Here is a 21,778-nt window from a genome sequence, read left to right on the forward strand (position 1 = left end):
AATATAGCAGATGTCAAATGCGAAATCTAAACCCAGGTCTTTTTAATTCCAAATTCCTTTCAATAATAGTAATAGTCCCTATTTATACAAAGTTTTAAGGCATACAGGGGGTGCCATATCATTACCATTTTTTTAATTAAGATGAGGAAATTGAGTCACAGAGGTTAAGTGACTTATCCATTGTTACACAATTGGTGTGTGAACAATACTATATGATGATCAATTCTAATGGACGTGGCTATCTTCAGCAATGAGATGAACCAAATCAGTTCCAATGGAGCAGTTATGAACTGAACCAGCTACATCCAGCGAAAGAACCATTACATTGAATTCCTAATCCCTATATTTATGCCCGCCTGCATTTTGGATTTCCTTCACAGGCTAATTGTACAATATTTCAGAGTCTGATTCTTTCTGTACAGCAAAATAACGGTTTGGTCATGTATTTAAAAAAAAAAAAAAAACAATTGGTGTGAGACTTTTGACATAAACCTGGGTTCTTCAAAATCCAAATCCAGTGAAATTTCTATTCATTATATCACATTGATTCTAAAGGCCCACAGGATTATATCACTTAAAGCTGGTCACAGGAAAGGAAGTCAATTGTAAAATCTTTCCTCATTTTTATTTCAATAGTTGCCATTTATACTCCCACATGCATCATAGGTAAGGGAGGGAATATATATATATCCATTCCTAGGGTTTACAGATATTCCAAAAGTATTTGTCAAATCCTACCCTTAGAGGACAAATGTCATAGACCATAGATTTAAGACTGGAAGAGAGCTTAGAAGCCAACAAATCCAGCCACCTCAAATTAACAAAGATACTGAAACACTGAGAGATGAAATGACAGCTCATAAATAAATGTCTAAGGTGAGGATGGAACTCAGATCTTCCTGACTCCAAGCCCCAAACTCATCACAATAATCAACATAATAGTAATAATAATAGGTAGCATTTATATAGCTCTTTCAGGTTTGCAGAGAGCTGTGTTATCTGTGTTATCTCATTTTGTCTTCCCAACTCCCATTGAAGAAAAGAGGTACTATTAATAAATCTGCCCTCTATTCAGAAGGAAGGCATGGTATTCTATCTATTTTAAACTTTCTAGCTGTACAGTATCCTCCCTAGTAAAATATAAACTCCTTGAAGGTAGGGACTGTTTTTGATTTTGGATTCTTAGTAGTTAGCACAGTGCCTTGTACATTGTAAGTACTTAATAAAGGCTTGTTAAATTGAATAAATGTCGATCAGTTTAATTTTGCTTAATTTGTTACTCTCTACGTCAAAGTATCAAAGAAAAATGCAGTCTTTCTAGAAAATGAAAGCAATACAGACTTTTTCAGAAATCTTATTTAGAGCCAGACATGGTAGTAGAAATAAAACCAAGTGTTTTATTTATTTATCCAATGATATAATGGATTTAAGACACTTTGCAGATCTTCGAGCATTATATGTCGTTTACTAGTATTGTAAATATTTGCTTCATACCCTATATTGACTAAGTGGGGATGGTCTTAATTTTTCATAATAAAAGCCACTGATGGGATGGTGTGTTTTTATTAAGAGATTAAGCTTCAGAGAAAAGTAATTGTTAAAGTATTAGCATTTAGATCAGATACTGGGAGATGAAAGATATGGATCCAGTTTCTAATCCTGACAATGATTCCCATATACTAGCAGTTTTATTTATCCCTCCCTCTATTCCTACGCCCTGAATAAGTTAACCTGTCAAATCCGCTTGAGTTCCTTAAAATATACGTGTATGTATGTATCTGTGTATTTATACATGTAAATGAGTATGTGTCTATACACAGAGACATATGTATATATACATATCTACACAATACATATATATAAATAATAATATATTCAAAATCATCAATGAATTTAATTTTAAAAGAATCATTTTTACCTTATAATTCACAGCAACATAAATATGAGAATGCTCAGATGGGAAGATATTAAATCCAGTATCTTTCATAGCAATTATTAAATTAGTAATATTCATCCATTTTCCCAACAAATGAGAGAGCTCATATTCATCACCTAGCTCAACTGAGGCTAGCATACACTGGTTATCCTGTTTTCAAGGGAAAAAATATGAGAATACTCAGGTGGGAATATATTGAATCCAGTCTCTTTCATAGTAATCATTAAAGAAGTAATATGGAGCAGCTAGGTGGTGCAGTGGATAGAGCACCAGCCCTGAAGTCAGGAGGACCTGAGTTCAAATGTGACCTCAGACATGTCACACTTCCTAGCTGTGTGACCCTGGGCAAGTCACTTAATAAGGAAGGAAGGGAGGGAAGGAGGAAAGGAGGGAGGGAGGGAAAGAGGGAGGGAGGAAGAGAGGGAAAGATAAAATATACACCCAAAAGAATGAGGGAGGGAGGGGAGGGAGGAGAGGGAGGGGAGAGGAGAAGGGGGAGGAGAGAGGAGGGGAAGAGAGAGGAACAGGGGGTGAAGAGGGGGAGGGGAAAAGGGGAAGGGGGAGGGAATGATAAAATACACACCCAAAAGAATTAGCTTATTTGGCAGGCAGGGAGAGGGGGAAACTTTGAATGAATTTTTAAAAATTTCTTTATGCTATGTCTAATCTTCTAGTCTCAATTCTGCCACTGACTTCATGATCATAGGAAAATAATTTAGATTCTCTAAATTCCATTTTCCTCTATAAAATGATAGTGGACTAAAGGAACTTATAGGATTCCTCCAGCCTTAAGTTCTGATCTAAATAATAGAAGCTGATCTACTAAATCAAGTATATATTGTGTAATACCTAGATTATTTAGCATTTTAAAAAATAACCAGTTCTATTAAATTTTTAACACAAGGCTATAAGTTTTGATCAAGTTTCTCAAGTGCATTGATTATGCTAGTAAGTTCTTACATGGGAATTCCCTAAGTGAATAAAATTATAGATCTGGACCACTACCCTTTCTGTCACCTCTGCTGCCCTTCTAGAACCCTTTTTCCCCCCAAAAAAACTTTTAACAGCAATAAGGAAATGTTATCCACTTCTAAATATAGGTAAGATTGCAACAATACCAGAGTGGTGTGCCATTTCCTTCTCCAGCTCATTTTACAGATAAAGAAAACTGAGGCAAACATGGTTAAATGACTTGGTCAGAGTTACACAGCTAGTAAGTATCTGAGATGATCTATCCCCTCTGCCTCTTGGCTGCCCTTATTTGGGGATTAATAGCAAGGAAAAACACCAATTTTAAATTAAGAGATTTCAGTTATAAGGGTAAGTAATCAAACTGCTTCTTTAAGGGAACCTAGAACAGAAACACTTCTACTCCATTTTTTCTTTTTTAAAGAGTTTTATTAATAGAGCATTAATTTCCTTTCTACATCACTGTCAGTTTATATATATATTCCTATATTGCAGAATTACTAAACAAATTATAAAATATGAATGTAAGAGAATATTAGTCATACAGAAATGATGAAATGGATCATTTCCAAGGAAACATGAACTAATGCAAAGTGTGCAAAACTAGAACAAACTAGAACAATAACAGAGAAAAACAACTTTGAAAAATTTTAGTACTCTGATCAATGCAATAGTAGTCATGAATTCAAAACAATGAAGATAAAATATGCTGTTCACCCCTCATGACAGAGAGTGAACTTAAAATAGAGACAAATATTTTTGAATATGACTACTATGGACATTTTCCCCCAAATTACGCACCTATGTATTGACAGCTTTCTTTTGTTTTTTTTTTTTAATTGCTCAATTGAGGTAGACAGGAGGTGCAGATTAACTTTAAAATGTTTATTAATTAAAAAAAAAATAAAGGTAAACTTCTATAAAATTTTTTCTATATTTGGTCCATAGTCAAAGTCATTTTCACTTGGTAAAACCTATCAGAATTTGCATAGCCTTCAAGAATTCCATATCACCTTCCTACTACAAAGAACAAACAAAATAAGAATCAGGGAATCTCAGAGGAATAATGGAAGGGACTTCACAGACCATATCATCTAAAATTTGCCTGAGAAAGAATTCCCTCTACAATACACTGTCCAGGCCTTGTTTAAAATGTCCATCAAGCCTCTGGTTGCGGATTTTTAGTGTAGGTAATCCACTGTTTTCCAAAACCATCAATTTCATTTTTTTGTTGTTGTTTTGTCATTTTAATTGTATTAAACTTTCTGTGATCTGATTTGGGGATTTGTCAAAAATACTGGGGTGGTTTGTAATTTCCCTTTCTAGCTCATTTTATAGATGAAAGACTGAGGTAAATCAGGGTTAAATGACTTGCCTAGGATCACACAATTAGTAAGTTTTTCAAGTTGGATTTTAATTCAGGTCTGTCTGATTCTAGGGCCAGTTCTCTAACCACATACTACCTAGTTGATCCAATTCCATTTGGGGATGGCTTTAATTATTATTTTTTTCCCTTTCCATAACACCAAAATATGATATTCTATTTCTACCTTTTGCTTCTACTTAAGTCCTTGGAAACCAAGCAAAAATATATATGTAAACTGGCAGTTATCATTCTTCTACATCTAAATACTTTCTCTGTCTTTTAAAAAGTGAAATTGCTAAGGCAAGCTGAGAAATTATTACTCTGCTTTTAGCAAAGAGAGGAAGAAAATGAAGGGGAAAAATGAAAGGAGGAAAACAGAAATAGAGATTAAGCTGCAGAACATGTTCAAATAAGCCTCCCATCACACTATTATATCAGGACTCTTTGAGAGACTAAGAATATTATTTCTGAACTCTTTATATATTTCTCTTCCCACACAAGTGAAATAATGTCAAAATCACTCATGCTTCTATCTCTGATCTACTCTATTGACTGCCATTTTCTTATACCTATTCATTTTTTAGTGTGAGGTATTGTAATACTATTTTGCAAACCCTTCATTTTCCTCCCTCCCCTTATGATCATACCCATGACATTTTATTTGCCTGTTCCCTGTGAATAAAGAATCCTTTTCAGAGAATGACAAGTCTCATCCCATTAAGTCACTAAGTCTCAATGATACCTGTGTTGTCAAATTATCTTCATATGTTAGGATCTCTAGTTCAACTTGCTTAGCTTATTATTCCCGCATTGAACATTTGTGCAAAAATATCTGAAGCATGGGCTTTACTGCAAGGTTCTTTTGTGGAATTTGTCTTCTGTCAACTTCTGTATATCTACCCCACATAGTAGCTTCTTTCATGTAGTCTAACTTAATAGAACCCAAATTTTTATCATGCCCTTTATTTTTCAGTTTGAATACAGTTTGATTGGATTTTCAAAATTCTAGGCAAATATATTTTTTACTAGCCCTTATTAGAAGCACTCCATCCTTGCGCCAAGGATCCATCATTATGCTAGTATTTTAAGCTATGAACCAGAAATCCAAGTCCCATTCTCTGACACCATTTTTATTTTAATCCAGCCACTGATTCATGTCCAATGCAAAATTCTCTTCTAAAATATTGCCTTTGATTGGAAACTATAATGAAAATCACTTATGTTTATTTTAAGAAAAGGAAGGTCTATACATTGGGGAAATGCAGGTTGGAAATGTTGGAGAGTAAGAGGATGAATATAGGAGTAAAGAACAGATGTAATGGGTATCTTAGGTAGAAAGATGGGCTCTGAGACCAGAAAGCAAGATGAGAAGATAGGTGCTAGAATGGAATAGATGAATGAAGTAGGAATGAAGGTAAATGTGGCATATCATGCAGATTTATACAGTTCAGAATGAGGCTCATCATCATTGTATTAGATCCCATTTTTACATATTTCATTTAATGAGATAATCTACTGAGAATAAGGCCAAGTGAGAGATTATGGGCAAAAGAATATGGAGTTGTAAGGGAAAGGGGAGACATCTGGAATAGACCTAAAGGTAATGGGCTAGGGATTCAACACAATATTAATAAAGAATTGCTGGATAGAAATGAGAACACAGCTAAGGTTCTATATCAGTTAGAATAGAAAATCAACAAGATATGGATTCAAAATATGGCTTCAATGGTATGTATTCAGCTTCTCTGGGCCTCATATTACTTATTTGCAAAATGAGGGCTGTAGATTAGATAATTTTCTAAATTCCTTTCTAGTTTTAGGATCTATGATCCTATGCCTATTTTGGTTTCACTCCATACTGCCTTTCATAGTGCTGGAAAATAAAGAATGCAATAATGGGTCCCAGTATTACATGTTGTAGACTATTTAGTTGCTAATCTAATGTACTTTGCACTCTAAGGGAATTCTAGCAATGTAAAAAATACTCCATATATACTTGCCTATCCTTATCTTTTTCCATGTCCTTCCATAAATCTGCTGTGGAAGTCCATATAATATTCTAGGGGCCTTTCTTGTTTTCTCATATGGCATAGATTATCTATTGATTATTCCTCCTATAATTTCATGACCAACCTATCTTTTTTATGGTAAGACATTTCTCTTGTGTAATACCTTTACACATGATGAAGGCCATTTAGTTCCTTGGAGAGTATGGTATTATGGCATAATTCAAAGCTATACATCAGCAATGGCAGAATATCAGTCCCCAAAAGATGGACCTTTGCTTCAGGAAGAAGTTTGGAATAATTAAAACAACCATGAATTCCCAGGACAATCCATAATTCTCCTGCTGATCAATTCTTGACCCGTCCCTTTCTATAGTTTGTCAAAGAATTTGGTTATCAAACTTACTAAATCCCATAATTATAATTTTTCATTCACTAATTTTGGCTGAACATTTTTAAATCAGATTGTAAAATAGTAATATATCTTTAAGCACAAAACTGAAAAAAATCACAGGCTAGCCACTTATCATATACATTTTACAAATATAAACTTCTATACATATAATTTACCTTAATTTGTATATCAATATCAGTATATGCTGTGGTAATATTTAAAACTGCCTCATTCAAACTAATTGGTTTCAGTTCCCATGACTCAAATGGCATATGAACGTGAATATCTTGAATCAATGTGACAGGAAAAACAGATTCCAAACTGAATGATATAGTCCTTTCCGTCATGTCATAATAGAGGCTGAAAAAGCCATCAGTTCGCCAACCTTTGCCTTTATAGTAGACAAGGAAAAATTATGTGAATCTTTCATGTAAGTTAAATTCAAAAGAAACTGAAAATCACTGAAAGGGCAGCATTTTCCAATAAAATAATTCTCTATTGAAAAAAGAGCATTTTCCTTAGGAAATGAAAAACATATATTGTGTATTTCCATATTTTTATTCAGTTGCTATTATTATTTTCCCATAAACTCTGAGTATGGATGACATGTAAAACACAGTCTTTGGTAACATAAAGTTGGGATGAATTCATTATATGTCACTATGATCTCCTTTATGAGGCTGCTTCTTTGATACTATTGTTGGAGAAGTTCAGGTACCTTCTTCCAATAGGTTACATAGCAAGATAGGTTGTCATTCCAGTGTAATCAAAATGTGAAATAAACTAATTTAATTACTTCTGGTTGTTAAAACATTTTTATTAACATATAATCATACAACTAGATATTGATTACTATCATGTTACATTTATTATGTATTTGAAATACAAAGGGAAGGAAAAGAAGGGGAAGGGAGAGAAAGGGAACATGAAAATATTACCTCTATCTCCATTTTGCAGATGGAGAAAGAAACATAGGGAGACAGGGGGACTTGGCAACAGTCGCAACAGTCACACAGCTTGGAAGTCTTAAGAGACAATTGTGAATAGATACAATCTCCAATCCCTTTTCTTCCCCCATGTAACTATACTTCTAGAATTAATTTTAAATGAAGTACTATTTTTCTTACTCTACTCCTGTTATTTCATTACTGTACCTTGTGAATCCCATCGTGCAACCATAGGTTTCTCAAAAAAAACTACATTTTTTTTTATTTCAATGAAGATCTCAATAGGTGGGTAAGGGTTTTCAGTTTCAGTAGTTTCTTCTATGATCTCTGGAGGATACACAAATGGCTGTAATCCTCCACTAAGGAGCTTTTAAAAAAGACAAACATTATTAATGTAGGAACTGACTTATGGAACTTCTAAATATTAGAAAGAGTATAAAATCCTATAGACATAAATGTCTTTAATGTCTTGCAGTTAAATCTCATTATACAAAGGATAGCCATAAAATTGTACTAGGGAGAGTTAACCCAAATGTCATGTTGTTCAATTCTCATAGTTTTCTCATTTATTTAGCAGCCAGGATGCCAAAGGGTTTGGTGCAGTATCTGGTATCACGAAAATGGTCAAGTCACTTAGTCTCATGGTAGCACCCTCAATAATTCCTTAGATGCTATGTTACAGAGAAGGTCCTGACCTGAACTGGTAGAGAGGGTCTCCTCATCTCCAAGTTCCCTGTACCAGTGAGATCACAAGCTCAATGCTTATCTCTATCTGTTCTTCCTGCAAATATTTTAGTAAATGACTGTTATATACAGTGCTAGATGCTATGGGCAATTCAAATGCATAAAAGGCATCATCCCATAAAGGGTCAACATCTATTTAAGAAGAAGTTGGTGAAGTTCTCCAAAGTGCTGGTTCTCCAAACAAAACACAGATTAATAAATGACATACTTGTAAGTTTAATGTGTATTATTAGCTTTCTTAAGTCTGTACAATCAATAAAACAATAAAGCCCTGATTTGTATCATTTTCTGATTCCCATGGTATAAATGTTCACTTTGAAAACAACAATCAGTTCTCTTGAGTTGTTTTGAGCTGGCTCCATAATACACACACACACAGAGAGAGGTGTGTATAGTTCATATATACGAAGTTCATATATACAGTTCACATAATCTCTTTACCCCATTTTTAAATCTTTCCCACAAACAAAGTTATAACTTTACTTACATACTTACCTGTACATATTCTGCACTGGATGGACTGTCCTGCTTACAGTTTTATGAGCAAAAATTCTACTTTTTCATGTCTATGTCTTTATCTGTGACATCTCCTATAGCTGGAATGTCTTTTTCTTACATCCACACTTATAGAAATCCTATCCATCCTTCATGACTCAACTCAAACATTACTTCCTTCAGGTAACCTTTCCTAATCTCCCTAGTCAGAAGTAATCAATCAACCTGTAAACACTTATATTAAGCATTTTTTATATGCCAGTCATTTTCTAGTCATACCTCCAAGTGCAGAGAATGAAATAATCACTATTCACATTATAATGGAAGAGAAAAAGACCTCTACATGCATACTGAAATATGTGTGTGTATTACATATACATATAGTATAAAAATAAATTTAACAAATATAAATATATATCAAGCAACTAAATATCTAGTAATTTGGAAAAGGGGGAAACTTGCAATTGAGAGGATCCAGAAAATTTCTGGAGAACTCTTGCTTTCCATTGTATGGTACCATTAGGCAAGTTGCCTTAATATTGAGTTCCCTTAAATCAGTCAGTCAACAAATATTGATTAAGCACTTATTATGTGTCAAGAAATGTGCTAAGTGCTGGGGACACAAAAAGGCAAAAGCAGTCCCTGCCCTCAAGTAGCTTTATATTTCAATGGAGGAGCCAACTATAAGTAATAGGTACACATATCTACACTGTTGATAGAAGGTATCCTTAAAGAGGAATGCATTAGTAAATGGAGAGACCAAGGGCTGGATCTATAGAAGCAAGAATCACCTTTGCAGAGACAATCATTGAATCCATTGGAACTGATGAGGTTACCAAGTGAGAGAGAAAACTCAGGATAAAGGCTTGCTAATTTAAAAATAGGAGATCCATTATGATCTACACAGAGAAGAGGTCAGATAGGATATGATCTAAAGGAGAGCAGCAATGTTAAAACCTGTAAAGTATTTTAAGCTCAGTGAATAGTACTATCTTCATAAGTGTCCCCTTCAGTAAAATTATATTTACTCTGGGCTACACACACAACTATTTTGAGCTTACATACAGTAGGTATATATAATTAAATAAATTAAATTTTCTGAGGAACAAGTTGATCAAAAAAAAATTTAATCAGTAAAATCTTTAAATACATTCTATAGATTAAAAATTAGGTTAATAATACATTCTATAGATTAAAAATTAGGTTAATATGTATTATTAGATTTTACTTATAATTTTTCACAGATTTTCCATTTAATATTTTATTTATGTTTTCAGAGTCTATAATATAACTTACTTCCCCCCAATATATAGATGTTAGCCCATTTAAGTAAAGATAAAAATGAGCATGATAACTTTTTTTGAATGATAGTATTTCAAGAATCTACCTACTTCAACAATGGTCCAGCCTTTTACATGTTTACTCTGTGGGGGAAGCTTCAGTATATTCAAATGGTATATTCCACCAAGTGGCATGAATCCTTTTAAATCAACTATATCCTCATCATTAACAATTTCATAAATAGAATCTGGTACTGATATCTTTGTTGCTGGTGCCAATAAACCTAAAAGTTAATCACATTTCAAATTAATACAGAGCCTGAATATTTTAAAAATTATTTTCTTGAGAATATTACCAAAAGATTACAAAGATAGTATAAATGAAACAATTTGGGTTTAAATATAATAATATTAAATCTTTCTAATGGATTAGCTCAGGAATCATAAGCTTCTGTATTTAACAGATTTTAAAAATTCCGAACATACTGAGGTATTCACTTAGCCTCCATATTAGCACAATTTCACACTGTACACATAAATCCATTCAAATAAAAATCTATAAGTCTTTGAAGCTTTCTGTGTAGATTCAGCAAGAGAAGGCATGCCTTGTGAAAAATAAATCAGAGAAGGATTGTATTAGACACTCTCTAAAGACCCTTTCAGCTACAGCTTTCTTTGTTCCCAGCTAACTATCACAGAAAATTTGCAAGGTGGCCTAAAAGATTCAACTTTAAATTATTTTTTCTCTTTTACTTTTATGGCAAATGAAAGATAAAAATTATAAATGGTTTATAACTGTGAAAATCAAGCACTTTAATATTAATTCAAATTCCTAAAGAAGCTTTAAACTGAATCATGATCTGTATGTGATTTTCTATCTACTTTGGTCCACTCTATCCTCTCCTTTCATTCTTGGTTAATTTTGTATTTATTGTTTCTGAAAAGAAAGCAAGAAAGAATACTGTTCCAAAATGATGCTTATAGCATAGATATTAATGATTTCTGGACCATGCTATAAAGACAGTGTTCCATTGAGAAAAGTTTGCTGCATAAATCAAAAGTAATCATCATCTAAAAATTGAGTCATATTGATTATGCAGAACTTATACATATAGTATATATATATACATATATATTAATTATAGAAAGGCTATAAAGATAGCAGCATGGGAAAGTATGAGGAGCACGACACTGTTAAAAGCAATGGATTTGGAGACAAAGAGCTGCTTGCAAATCCCAAATCTGCCATTTACTACTATATGTACTTCAGCAACTCAACCTTTCTGGGCCTTTTTCCTTATTATAAAATTAGATGCTTGGGGAATGTAGTGTTTGGGCTAGGTTTCTGAACGTCCTTGGGATCAGCCTTGATCTTAGTACAGGAGTGTAGGAGGCAGGATAGCCACCAGGAGGCTGGTCAAAGATAGAATGTCTATTTTCCAGTCCTCCTTAGCCTCTATATACCTTATTGTAATTACATCATTACAGCATATTGATTATGTGTGAACTTAGAGAACCATTGCATCACCATACTAAGTATATATGTGAACTAGAGAACCATTATCTCATCAATTCCACTGAGTTAACATCTTGTTTCAAGTATACTTCTCCAGAGTTACACTCTCTACAGGGGAAGGTCCTTTTCACTGCTCAGCCTATGAATTCATGATCTTATGATCCCATAAACTAAAAATTCCCCAGGTCTTGCCCTATCCTTGTATCCTGCCACCTTGATTGAGGACTGAGTGAAGGCAAACTGATAATCTATTATTTTTATTATTTTTAACTGATTATACTATTATATAGTATAGTATAGTATACAACTATTGCTTCCTGAAACATAATGTCAATTAACTGACCAATAGATCATCTCATCATCCCTTTGACCCCCCAGAGTTACTGGGGACTCCCCTGTTACTGGCTACTACTCCCCTGGATGTGTTACCTTCCCTTATTAGAATGCATGCTTTATAAAGGCAGAATGTCACTTTTTATATTAGAATTCCCAGCACTAAGTTTTTTTCATTTATCGATGAAAAATTTTCAAATGTGTTCTGATAAGAAAGAAATGAGGAGATAGTGAAAGGACCTGCTATGAAAATATAACAAATTATAGAGAAATTCCCAGAGAGAAAAGCATTAAAATAAAATATAAAGTTACTTATGTATTTAAATACATAAATCTTGATGGTCTTGACAATCAATGATTAGGAACATAACCCATCTATGTCTATCCATCCTCTGTAACTCTCATTCACATCCTCCAATACTTTAATCACCCAAGGTACAAAGGACTTGCCTTGCTTTCTCTTTGTATCACATGAATATTAGTGGGACATCTTGGCTATCCACTTGCTGGCCCTTGCTTTTAACATTTGACCAGTACCAATCTATATACCTCTTTTCAGGTCTACATAAAATGTCAAGTTACCTAGAACATATTTATATATACATACAAACATATACATACATATATATTTATAAGACACTATCATTTTCATATTTCCAAATTATAATTATAGCTATTTGGATGACTTCTAAGGTTTCTTCCAATTTCAAACCTATTAATCCTATAATCTTGTTTTTTCCATAAACTTCAGTTAATCAAAAGAATGATAATTTGATAGCTTACTTAATGAATATGTATCACTCCTTAATGATTTTAATTCAATTTCATCTTTTTTCACTTCAGCATAATCTTTTACTGAAATCATACTCTAGGAAAAACACATTTACAAGTAGATTAAATTCAAATCAATAAAAAAATTATTAAAAGAAGACTATTATGGACAGGCTGCTATGTTAGAAGATAAGGGAGATACAAAACTAAATAAGACATGATTTCTTCAAGCAACAACTATACAAATAGTCATAATACAAAGTGGAACATATTAAGTACATAAAAGCATTTGTAAAAACAGCTACAAACTCATGAGATTTGCTCAAGAAAAGATTAATGGATACTCAAAGTCAATTCTAGATAAAGTTGCAAAAAATACAAACTGTTTGGGGGTAATACTTCCACTCCTACTTCAGTAGCATTCCTATGGCCTTCTTTACTTATCTTTGATGCCCTTTACCTTTACTCTCTTATTCATTAGGGACTTTCCAAAATATCTGAAATCCTGTCATATGAGCCATTCCTATTCTCTATAGCTTCACTGATCTCGAAAGCAATATTAAAAGGAGTTGAGTGTCTTCAGAAAACTTCTACATTCTAGAGAACAATCTTCTAGAACCAAAAACACCTTCTTGGATTTCTTAAACAGTCATGATAAATATTATCAAGTCTAAAGTATAGCATAGGGAACAAGACTTTAAAAAAATTTTTTTCTCTAAAATAGATTTAGTCTTAGTAGAATTGCTTAACTTAGGCATTTGATTTTCTAGAAGAACAATTCTGAAACCTATATATAGGTATTTCAAAAGAGTCAGGTAAACTGTGGACTCTATAAGGATGTCTCTTTTCTAGGAAGCTTCTCTTCCCCGCAATCTCACCCCAATTAATGTAGAACTACTTACCATTTCATGGTGACATGATGAAAGAACAGTGGACCAGGAAGTCAAAACACTTGGATTGTCGTCCTGGCTCATAAGCCATGTAACATTGGACAAATCATTTAATAGGTAACATTTACAGAGTGCTTTTATATGCCAAGCATTGTGCTAAGCACTTTACACTTCTTATCTCATTGATCCTCACAACTCTGGGAGGTAGATAATATTATTCCTATTTTACACATGGGGAAACTCAAGTAAACTGAAGGTAAATGACTTGCTCTGAAAACACAATTAATAAATGTCTGAGGATAAGTTTGAATTCATGACTCCAAGCTTGGAACTACCTAGCTGGCTCTCTGAGTCTTTAGTCTTTTTTTTTCTGTTTAAAATGGAACTAATAATACCTTTCCTTTTCTACCTCATAGGACTCTCATAAGAATTTAAATGTATAATATATAGGAAAATATGAACCCTAAATAACTGAAAATGTAAAATAATACTATCTTTATGAATATGGAAGAATCCATATCTATGTCATCTGTGTCTATATTCATTATGAATTTATTTTATCTTCATAGTAAATAAACAAGGAATTAAGGGACATGTCTAATCTTAACTTTGCAAGCTTCTAATAATGAGCACTCTATGGGTACTTAAAAATTTACAGTTGAAGTTTAATGTTATTCATATAAAAGCTGTATACTTACACTGAGCTATTTTAAAAGAGTAATATATAATAACTAGAAAATCAATACTGTCTTTGTCACAGAACAAATATTCCTCAGATAGCTTAATAACTGTTCTACTTCCCAAACATGTGGGAGATGGGGGTGGGTGGGGGGTATAAATAAACTGAAATATGGTATTCAGAGCCCTCTACTGACAAATGGAAATAGAAAACAATTTTTTAAAATCAGTGTAATATTATTTGTAGCATATCCTAATTTGTATCATATCCAAGATCATCTACTAAACGAGTATACACAGAGGTAGATTATTTGTGTATCATCAAATGAATGTATAAATGAAAAAGATGGATTATTCATGTGACAAGAATGGAGGATAACCAGGGACAGCTATCTATGAATATTTATCTCAGAAATGTCTGGGAATATCAAGGAAACACCCAGCATATTGCCCAGTGATGAGATTATTAGAAAACATGGCGGGAACCCCAGAATAAGAAAAAAATTCCACATTTATAAGCAAAACCAAAAAGAAAAGAATGTTCTGGGTACAAGATGATAAGACCTGGAGAAAATGAAATGAGAGATAAAATGCAACATTAAATGAAATTATATTTAGTGAAGAAAGAATGGGAAGAAATAAGAGGTTAGAAGAAAAAATGGTAAACCACCTTGCCCAAGAATTTTGACTCCCTGAAAACTAGAATGGCCATAGAAAAAGCAATAGCTTTATGACCACCAGAAATTTTAAAGCAAAATCAAGACTAAAAAAAAAAGAAAGTATAAAGTATATGCTATCCAAAATAATTGACCTGAAAAGCAGGTGAAGAATAAATAATTTTTAAGTCATTAGCTAACCTTAAAGCCAATAATTCCAAGAAAATAAAAAGCCTATTTACCTCATCAGGACATCCTAAAGAAAAAATGCCCAGAATTATTAGAACCAGAGGACAAAGTAAAAGAGAATCAATCAATCACCTCCCCATTTTGTAGAGGTAAAAAACAAATCGGAATATTAAATGACTTGCCCACAGTTATAAATTCTTGGACATTCTAGGAATTCTTGGACATAAGATTTGAACCCAAGGAAATGCAAATCTCCATTGCCTGTTTTCTCCTCATTTACCTATAATTTGTCACAATATAATGTGCAATCTGTGGTACAGTGGACAGAGTTCCAGACCTGAAGTCAGGAGTTATCTTCCTGAGTTCAAATCTAGCCTCAGTCTCTTACTAATGGTATGATTCAAACCAGGCAAGGCAAGGGATTTAACCCTGTTTACCTCAGTTTCTCATCCGTAAAATAACCCAGAGAAGGAAATGGCAAAACATTCCAGTATCTTTGCCAAGAAAATCTCAAATGTGGTCATGAAGGCTCAGACACAACTGAAATAACTGATCAACAATAATGTGCAATCTGGATTCTGTATAAAATCTTTTAGCTTTCCTACAGGGATTAACCCAACACTTTTCTTTTTATCACCTTTTTTGTTTAAAATGAATGGAGGAAATGGTACAATTATCATTCATAATCATGAAGATGAATGAAATGAACTCACCCATGAACCCTAAAATGAAAATTCCCTAAAAAACTCATTGCTAAAATTTAGAACTTCCAGGTCAAAAAAAAAACAGTGCAAGCAGCTAGAAAGAAACAATTAAGGAGTTATGGTCTGAATCACATAAGATGTAAGAGGATAAACATAATGCATTAGAAAGAATTCAATAATATAATTTACAAGAAATATACTTGAAACAGAAAGATTCAAACAAGGTTTAAATAAAGATTCTCATTTTTCTAGAGCAAAATCTATTATGAGTACAATTGAACTCAAATTAAAGGTAGCAATCATGGTTTCAGGAAAGGTGATTTTTCAAATATCATTAAAAGACTTAAAGAAAGGAAATTAAATTCTACTTAAAGATAACATAGATAAGAAATAAATATCAAGAGGATCAAGCCAAGATGGCAAGGAGATTGGACATTATGGCTGAAGTCTCCAACCTCAACCCTCTAAATTTTTTAAATACCTCATATCAGCAGGCTGATTTCAGAAAAACTTAGAAAAACTTACATGAACTGATGCTGAATGAAATGAGTAGAACATTGTACACAATAACACCAAGATTATGTGATGATCAACTGTAATAGACTTGGCTCTTTTCAGCAATATGGAAATCTAAGACAATTCCAAGACTTGGAATGGAAAATGCCATCTGCATCCAAAAAGAGAACTATGGATAGAAACACCAGAAGCAGTAAAGGGACTAAACTTTTGCTCAAAAAACTATTGTAGACAGAGAGAGACAGAGAAAAACAGAAAGAGAAAGACAAAGAGACAGACAGAAAGAAACAAAGTGATAGAAAGAGACAGACAGAGCACTAGTTCTCTGTTGCACTAGCAGTAGGCACAAAATTAGGTATCATTTGGCAGCTTTTTTTACCTCTTACCCAGGTCTAGGTCATAGTTTCAGGGTGGAAAGGAGTGGTAAGGTCTGTGGTGAAGAAGGAATGGAGGCTTTATCTGAGTAAGGAGCAGAGCCCAGACCAATTAGGTTAGTAACCAAGAACTTTCTCTGTATTATACCACCTTGAAGACACCAAAAATCTGCAGAAAATTAGGCTAGCCATCCCTCACCCCATCCCCCAGAGGTTAGCAACTATCATGGTCCAAAGACAAGAAATAAACCAGAAAAGTGAGCAAATAGCAAAAATGAACTTGACCATAAAAAATTTCTATGGAGATAGGGAAGCTCAAAACACAAACTCAGAAGCCAATGACTTGAAACAGCTATAAGCAAAACCTGAAAGGGAAGTTTAAATTGGACATGAGACCAATAAGAATCCATCAGTGTGTTCATTTTCCAGAGATTCCACTGCTAGATATATAGTTCAAGGAGGTCATTGGAAAAAAATGAAAGATTCCCATACAACAACGTATTCATAGCAGCACTTTCTATATTATTAAAGAATTATAAACAAGTAAATGTCCATCCAGAAAGGCTAAAGAAATTGTGGTACATGAATATAAAGAAATATTAAAAAAACAAAAAAAGAAATATTAATATGCCAAAATAATAAGCATGATAAAAGCAAAGAAATAGGCAAAGACTTAGATAAACTTATTCAGTTTCAAAGGAAATAATTTTTCAAAGTGGGAGAGAAGGCAGTCTAAACATTTCCAAATCTCAAACTATGCTATAAAGCAAAAAATCATCCAAACTATTTGTTATTAAATAATCTATAGAGGTTAATCAGTGAAACAGAGTAAGTATAAAATAAGTAAAAACATAACCTAGTATTTAGTATTTAATATATTTAATAATATTTAATAAACTTCAAGACCCCAACTACTGGAGAAAGAACTCACTACTTGATAAAAACTGCTCAAAAATTTGAAACATGGTCTAGCAAAAATTGGGTATAGATTAATACTTCCCATCCATATACCTTACCATAGAGCTTACCTTAAGCTCTAAGTGGATATACAACTTACACACAAAAGATCATATCACAAACAAAGATCAGAGGAATAAGGAAGAAAATACCTCTCACAATTGTGAGCACAGAAATGTTAATAACCAAACACAAAAGTTAATTTTGATTACGTACATGTAGCAAGACTTTTTCTTTTCTTTTTTGTTAAAACAACTGGGGTTAAAGGACATGCTTCGGGTCACACAGGTAGGAAGTATTATGTCTGAGACCAGATTTGAACTCAGGTCCTTCTGACTTCAGGGCTGGTGCTCTATTCACTCTACCATCTAGCTGCCTCATGCAATAAGACACTTGACCTACTCTAAACACCAACCAAGCCCAGAGCACAGATAAGTTACATGGCCCCAGAGTATTTTAGGAAACTTCTTAAGGACAGAGGGGTTCTTCTAATGGTATTAGATTCAGCTCTCATTCCAGTATGTATCCCTAAATAGCAATCACCAAGAAGAAGTTAATATCATCTTAATAGCATCCACATAAGTGATTTTTGTGTCAGATCCTTCATGATGCCATTTGTGATTTTCTTGGCAAAGATTTTTGGATGGTTTACAATTCCTTTCTCCAGCTCATTTTACAAATGCAGAAACTGAGGTAAACTGCATTAGGTGACTTGTCCGGAGTCACATAGCTAATAAGTGTCGGAAGCCATTTTAAAACTTGGGTCTTCCTGACTCTTAGCTTAGCACTTTACTGCACTACCTAGCTGCCCAGTTTTAATTTAACCAGTGAGCTAACTTCTCATAAATATAAATTATACAATATAATTACATTTTTAAAATTATATTTCCTAAAATATAGCAAAAACAGAAATGTAAATATTTTCATTTTTTAAAAAAAAATTTGACATTTTTATTTAAGGTTTTGAGTTCCAGATTCTCTCTCTTTCCCCTTGCCTCTTCTTGAGACTGCAAGCAATCAGATGTAAGTTATACATGTGCATTTATGTAAAAAATTTCCATATTACTCATTTTATACATAAAGACTTGAAAAAATGAAAAATAGAAAGTGAAAAATAGCATGCTTCAGTTTGTATTCAATCAATATCAGTTCTTTCTTCATTATTAGTCCTTTGGGATTGTCTTGGATCATTGTACTGCTGACAATAGCTAAGTGATTCACAGTTCTTCATTGCACAATTGTGCTATTATTGTGTACAATGTCCTCTTGGTTCTGTTCACTTCATTATGCATCACTTTATGTAAGTTTTCAAGTTTTTTTCTGAAATTCTCCTGCTTATCATGTCTTATAGATGGAAACATTTTCCCCCAATACCCAACAGCACACTCTCCCAACATTACCTTAGTCTCTAAGGAGAATGGGCTCAAATTTTAACCCACCCACTAAGTCCATTTCCAACTGCAACAAATTTACTGAATAGTCTCTTCTTAATTGAAGAGTATGGTATGTTAGATGCCTTGTCTTGAGTCCTACAGCTAATTTCCTTGAGACTGTATTCTGCATTGGACTCAGCTACTGGAAAATTATAGAATGAACTGCGATTCTTAGAATCTCTACTGGCTCTCCCAAACTTCTGAAGTTCTCGTTGCCGAGTCCATTCCATTTCCAACACTATGAGAAGGAAAGAATGAACCACAACACAGACAAAAAAAGCAGCGAGGCCATGACATCATAACTTCATGTTGGTCCAGAAGGAAATACTGGGCCTCTGGCATTGTCTCTGTCTCTACCTGGAGACTTACAGAATTCCTTGCCTTGATCACTATCAGGAAAGGATGGCTACTTTTCTTCCTTGTAATCTTTTGTATGTATACTCAATTCTATTTCCAAAAATCTATTAAAAAATCTTTTTTCTCCCTTATCACCATTGAGTAAGTGGACCAAAAAGTCACAAAATACCTGACTATTCTCTGACATGGACAGACAGGCCTTCCCAGTCCACATCATCATCCATTTCCCTGTCCAATATGAATTAACAACAAACAGAACCCACTGTTCATGCTAACACTAGGCCCACATATTTCATAAAATTTTAAAGACTTTGCACTAACAAAAGCAATACAGATAAAACTAGAATGAAAATAGTTAAGTAGTAAAGGTAAGGGTCTGATAAAGATTTGTTTTAATGTATTTATTATTTCTTTTTAACATTCACTTTAAACAATGTTCAATTCCAAATTCTTTCCCTTGTGCTTCTCCCTTGCCCACTGAGAAAGCAAGCAATGCAATATCATTTATACAGGTGAAATCATGCAAAACATATTTCCGTGTTGCAAAAAAAAAAATCAAGAAATATAAAAAAGTGAAAAAAAGGATGCTTCAATCTGCACCCAGAGTTTATCAGTTCTCTATCTAGAAATGGATAGCATTTGCCATCATAAGTCCTTCTGAACTGTCTTAGATCATTATATTGGTCAAAAAACCTGTTTTCCATAGCTGATTATCATTATAATATTCTTGTTATGAAGTTTAAGATTCTTCTGACTCCACTCACTTCACTTTGCATTAGTTCTGAAACCATCCCCCTCATCATTTTTTACAATACAGTAGTATTCCATCAGAATTATATATACCACAACTTGTTTGGTCCTTCCCCTAGTTGATGGGCATCTATTCAGTTTTCAATTCTTTGCCACTGCTATAAATTATTTTATAATTTGCTGGGCAGCAAATACCATATTGGCCATTTCTTGGCCCTTTTTGAAACCACACTGGCTCTCTGGTAGCTCACCATCTTCCAAGTGAAAGATTAAGGGGGTGGAGCCAAGATGGCAGAGAGGACACACACTTCTTTCTGATCTTCTCCCACAACCCTCAGACCAATTAGCAAATCCAGCCTCTGAATTAGCTCTGGACTGACAGAAGCCACAAATATTGGGAGTTCAACAAACTAATAGCAGAAGATAATTTCGAAGATTGCCAGAAAAGGTCTATTTCAATTGGGCATGGAAGGAAGCAGGCCAAAAGCAAGGAGGCCAGGCACAAATGCCAGTGCAGAGTCCTGGGGTGGTGCAAACTCCGTGGTGGGAGAATCTACAGGGAGGAATCTACAGCAGTGTTGGCTACTCTTCCCTGATTGCAAGCCAGTAAATCAGCAGAAAAGTTAGAAAAAATTCAACACAAACACAAAAGGTAAAGAGTAAACCCCAAAATGCCAAAGTCTCATGGATCCTGGCCACACACACCCAGCATCAGAAATCAGTAAACACTGACCCAGCGTAGCTGCTGCCAATTGTAGAGGAAGCTTGGAAAAGTCCCCTACCCTAAAAACATATCTTAACTTAAAAAAAAAAGAATAAAAAAGCAAAAAGAACTCTGATCAGATAGTTTTTATGGCGAAAGAGAACAGATTTCAAAACCTGAGGAGACTAAAAGCAGATCGTCTCTAGATGAAGCCCCAAAAGGTGATATAACTTGGTCCCCATCACACAAGGCTCTCCTAGAAGAAATTAAAAAGGATCTTTAAAGAGAGATAGATAGAAGAAAAATGGGGAAAGGAAAACTGCAAGAGGTTTTGGAAAAGATTTGACAAAATAGACTTAGTGAGATGGAAAAAGCATATAACTCATTGAAAGATAAATTTGACAAAATGGAAAAAGAAGAAAACTCCCAGAAAAACAAAATTTGTGAAATAGAAAAAGAAAATAATTTCTTAAAAAACAGAATTTGTAAAATGGAAAAAATTCCCTAGAACAAAACAACTCATTTAAAAATTCAATTGGACAAATACAAAAAGAAGTAAAAAAAAAAAAAAAAAAAAGTAAGTGAAGAAAATCATTCACTAAAAATCAGAACTGAACAAACAGAAATGAATGACTCAATGAGACTACAATAATCAGTCAAGCAAAACCAAAAAAATGAAAAAAATAGAAAAAATGTAAAATATCTATTTGAAAAAACAACTGACCTGAAAAATAGATCTAGAAAGACAATCTAAGAATTATTGGACTCCCTGAAAACCATGATGAACAAAAGGAGCCTAAACACTATTTTTCAG

General features: G+C 33.6%; 1 protein-coding gene across 5 annotated transcripts in view; it reads right to left on the reverse strand.

Moving 5' to 3' along the window:
• The window catches only part of CASC1 (cancer susceptibility 1), an 85,250-nt gene that overhangs the window by 6,922 nt on the left and 56,550 nt on the right, over positions 1-21,778 (reverse strand). For all 5 annotated transcript variants that reach the window (XM_023504686.2, XM_031938470.1, XM_031938469.1 and 2 more), the window contains 5 exons: positions 12,770-12,854; positions 10,249-10,421; positions 7,826-7,985; positions 6,848-7,062; positions 1,919-2,086 (listed from right to left, as the gene is read on the reverse strand). In XM_023504686.2, the coding sequence (XP_023360454.1) occupies positions 1,919-2,086; positions 6,848-7,062; positions 7,826-7,985; positions 10,249-10,421; positions 12,770-12,854 (801 nt within the window). The remainder of the gene's footprint in view (positions 1-1,918; positions 2,087-6,847; positions 7,063-7,825; positions 7,986-10,248; positions 10,422-12,769; positions 12,855-21,778) is intronic.

This window comes from Sarcophilus harrisii, chromosome 5 (genome assembly GCF_902635505.1).
Source record: "Sarcophilus harrisii chromosome 5, mSarHar1.11, whole genome shotgun sequence".
NCBI classification, from domain to species: domain Eukaryota; kingdom Metazoa; phylum Chordata; class Mammalia; order Dasyuromorphia; family Dasyuridae; genus Sarcophilus; species Sarcophilus harrisii.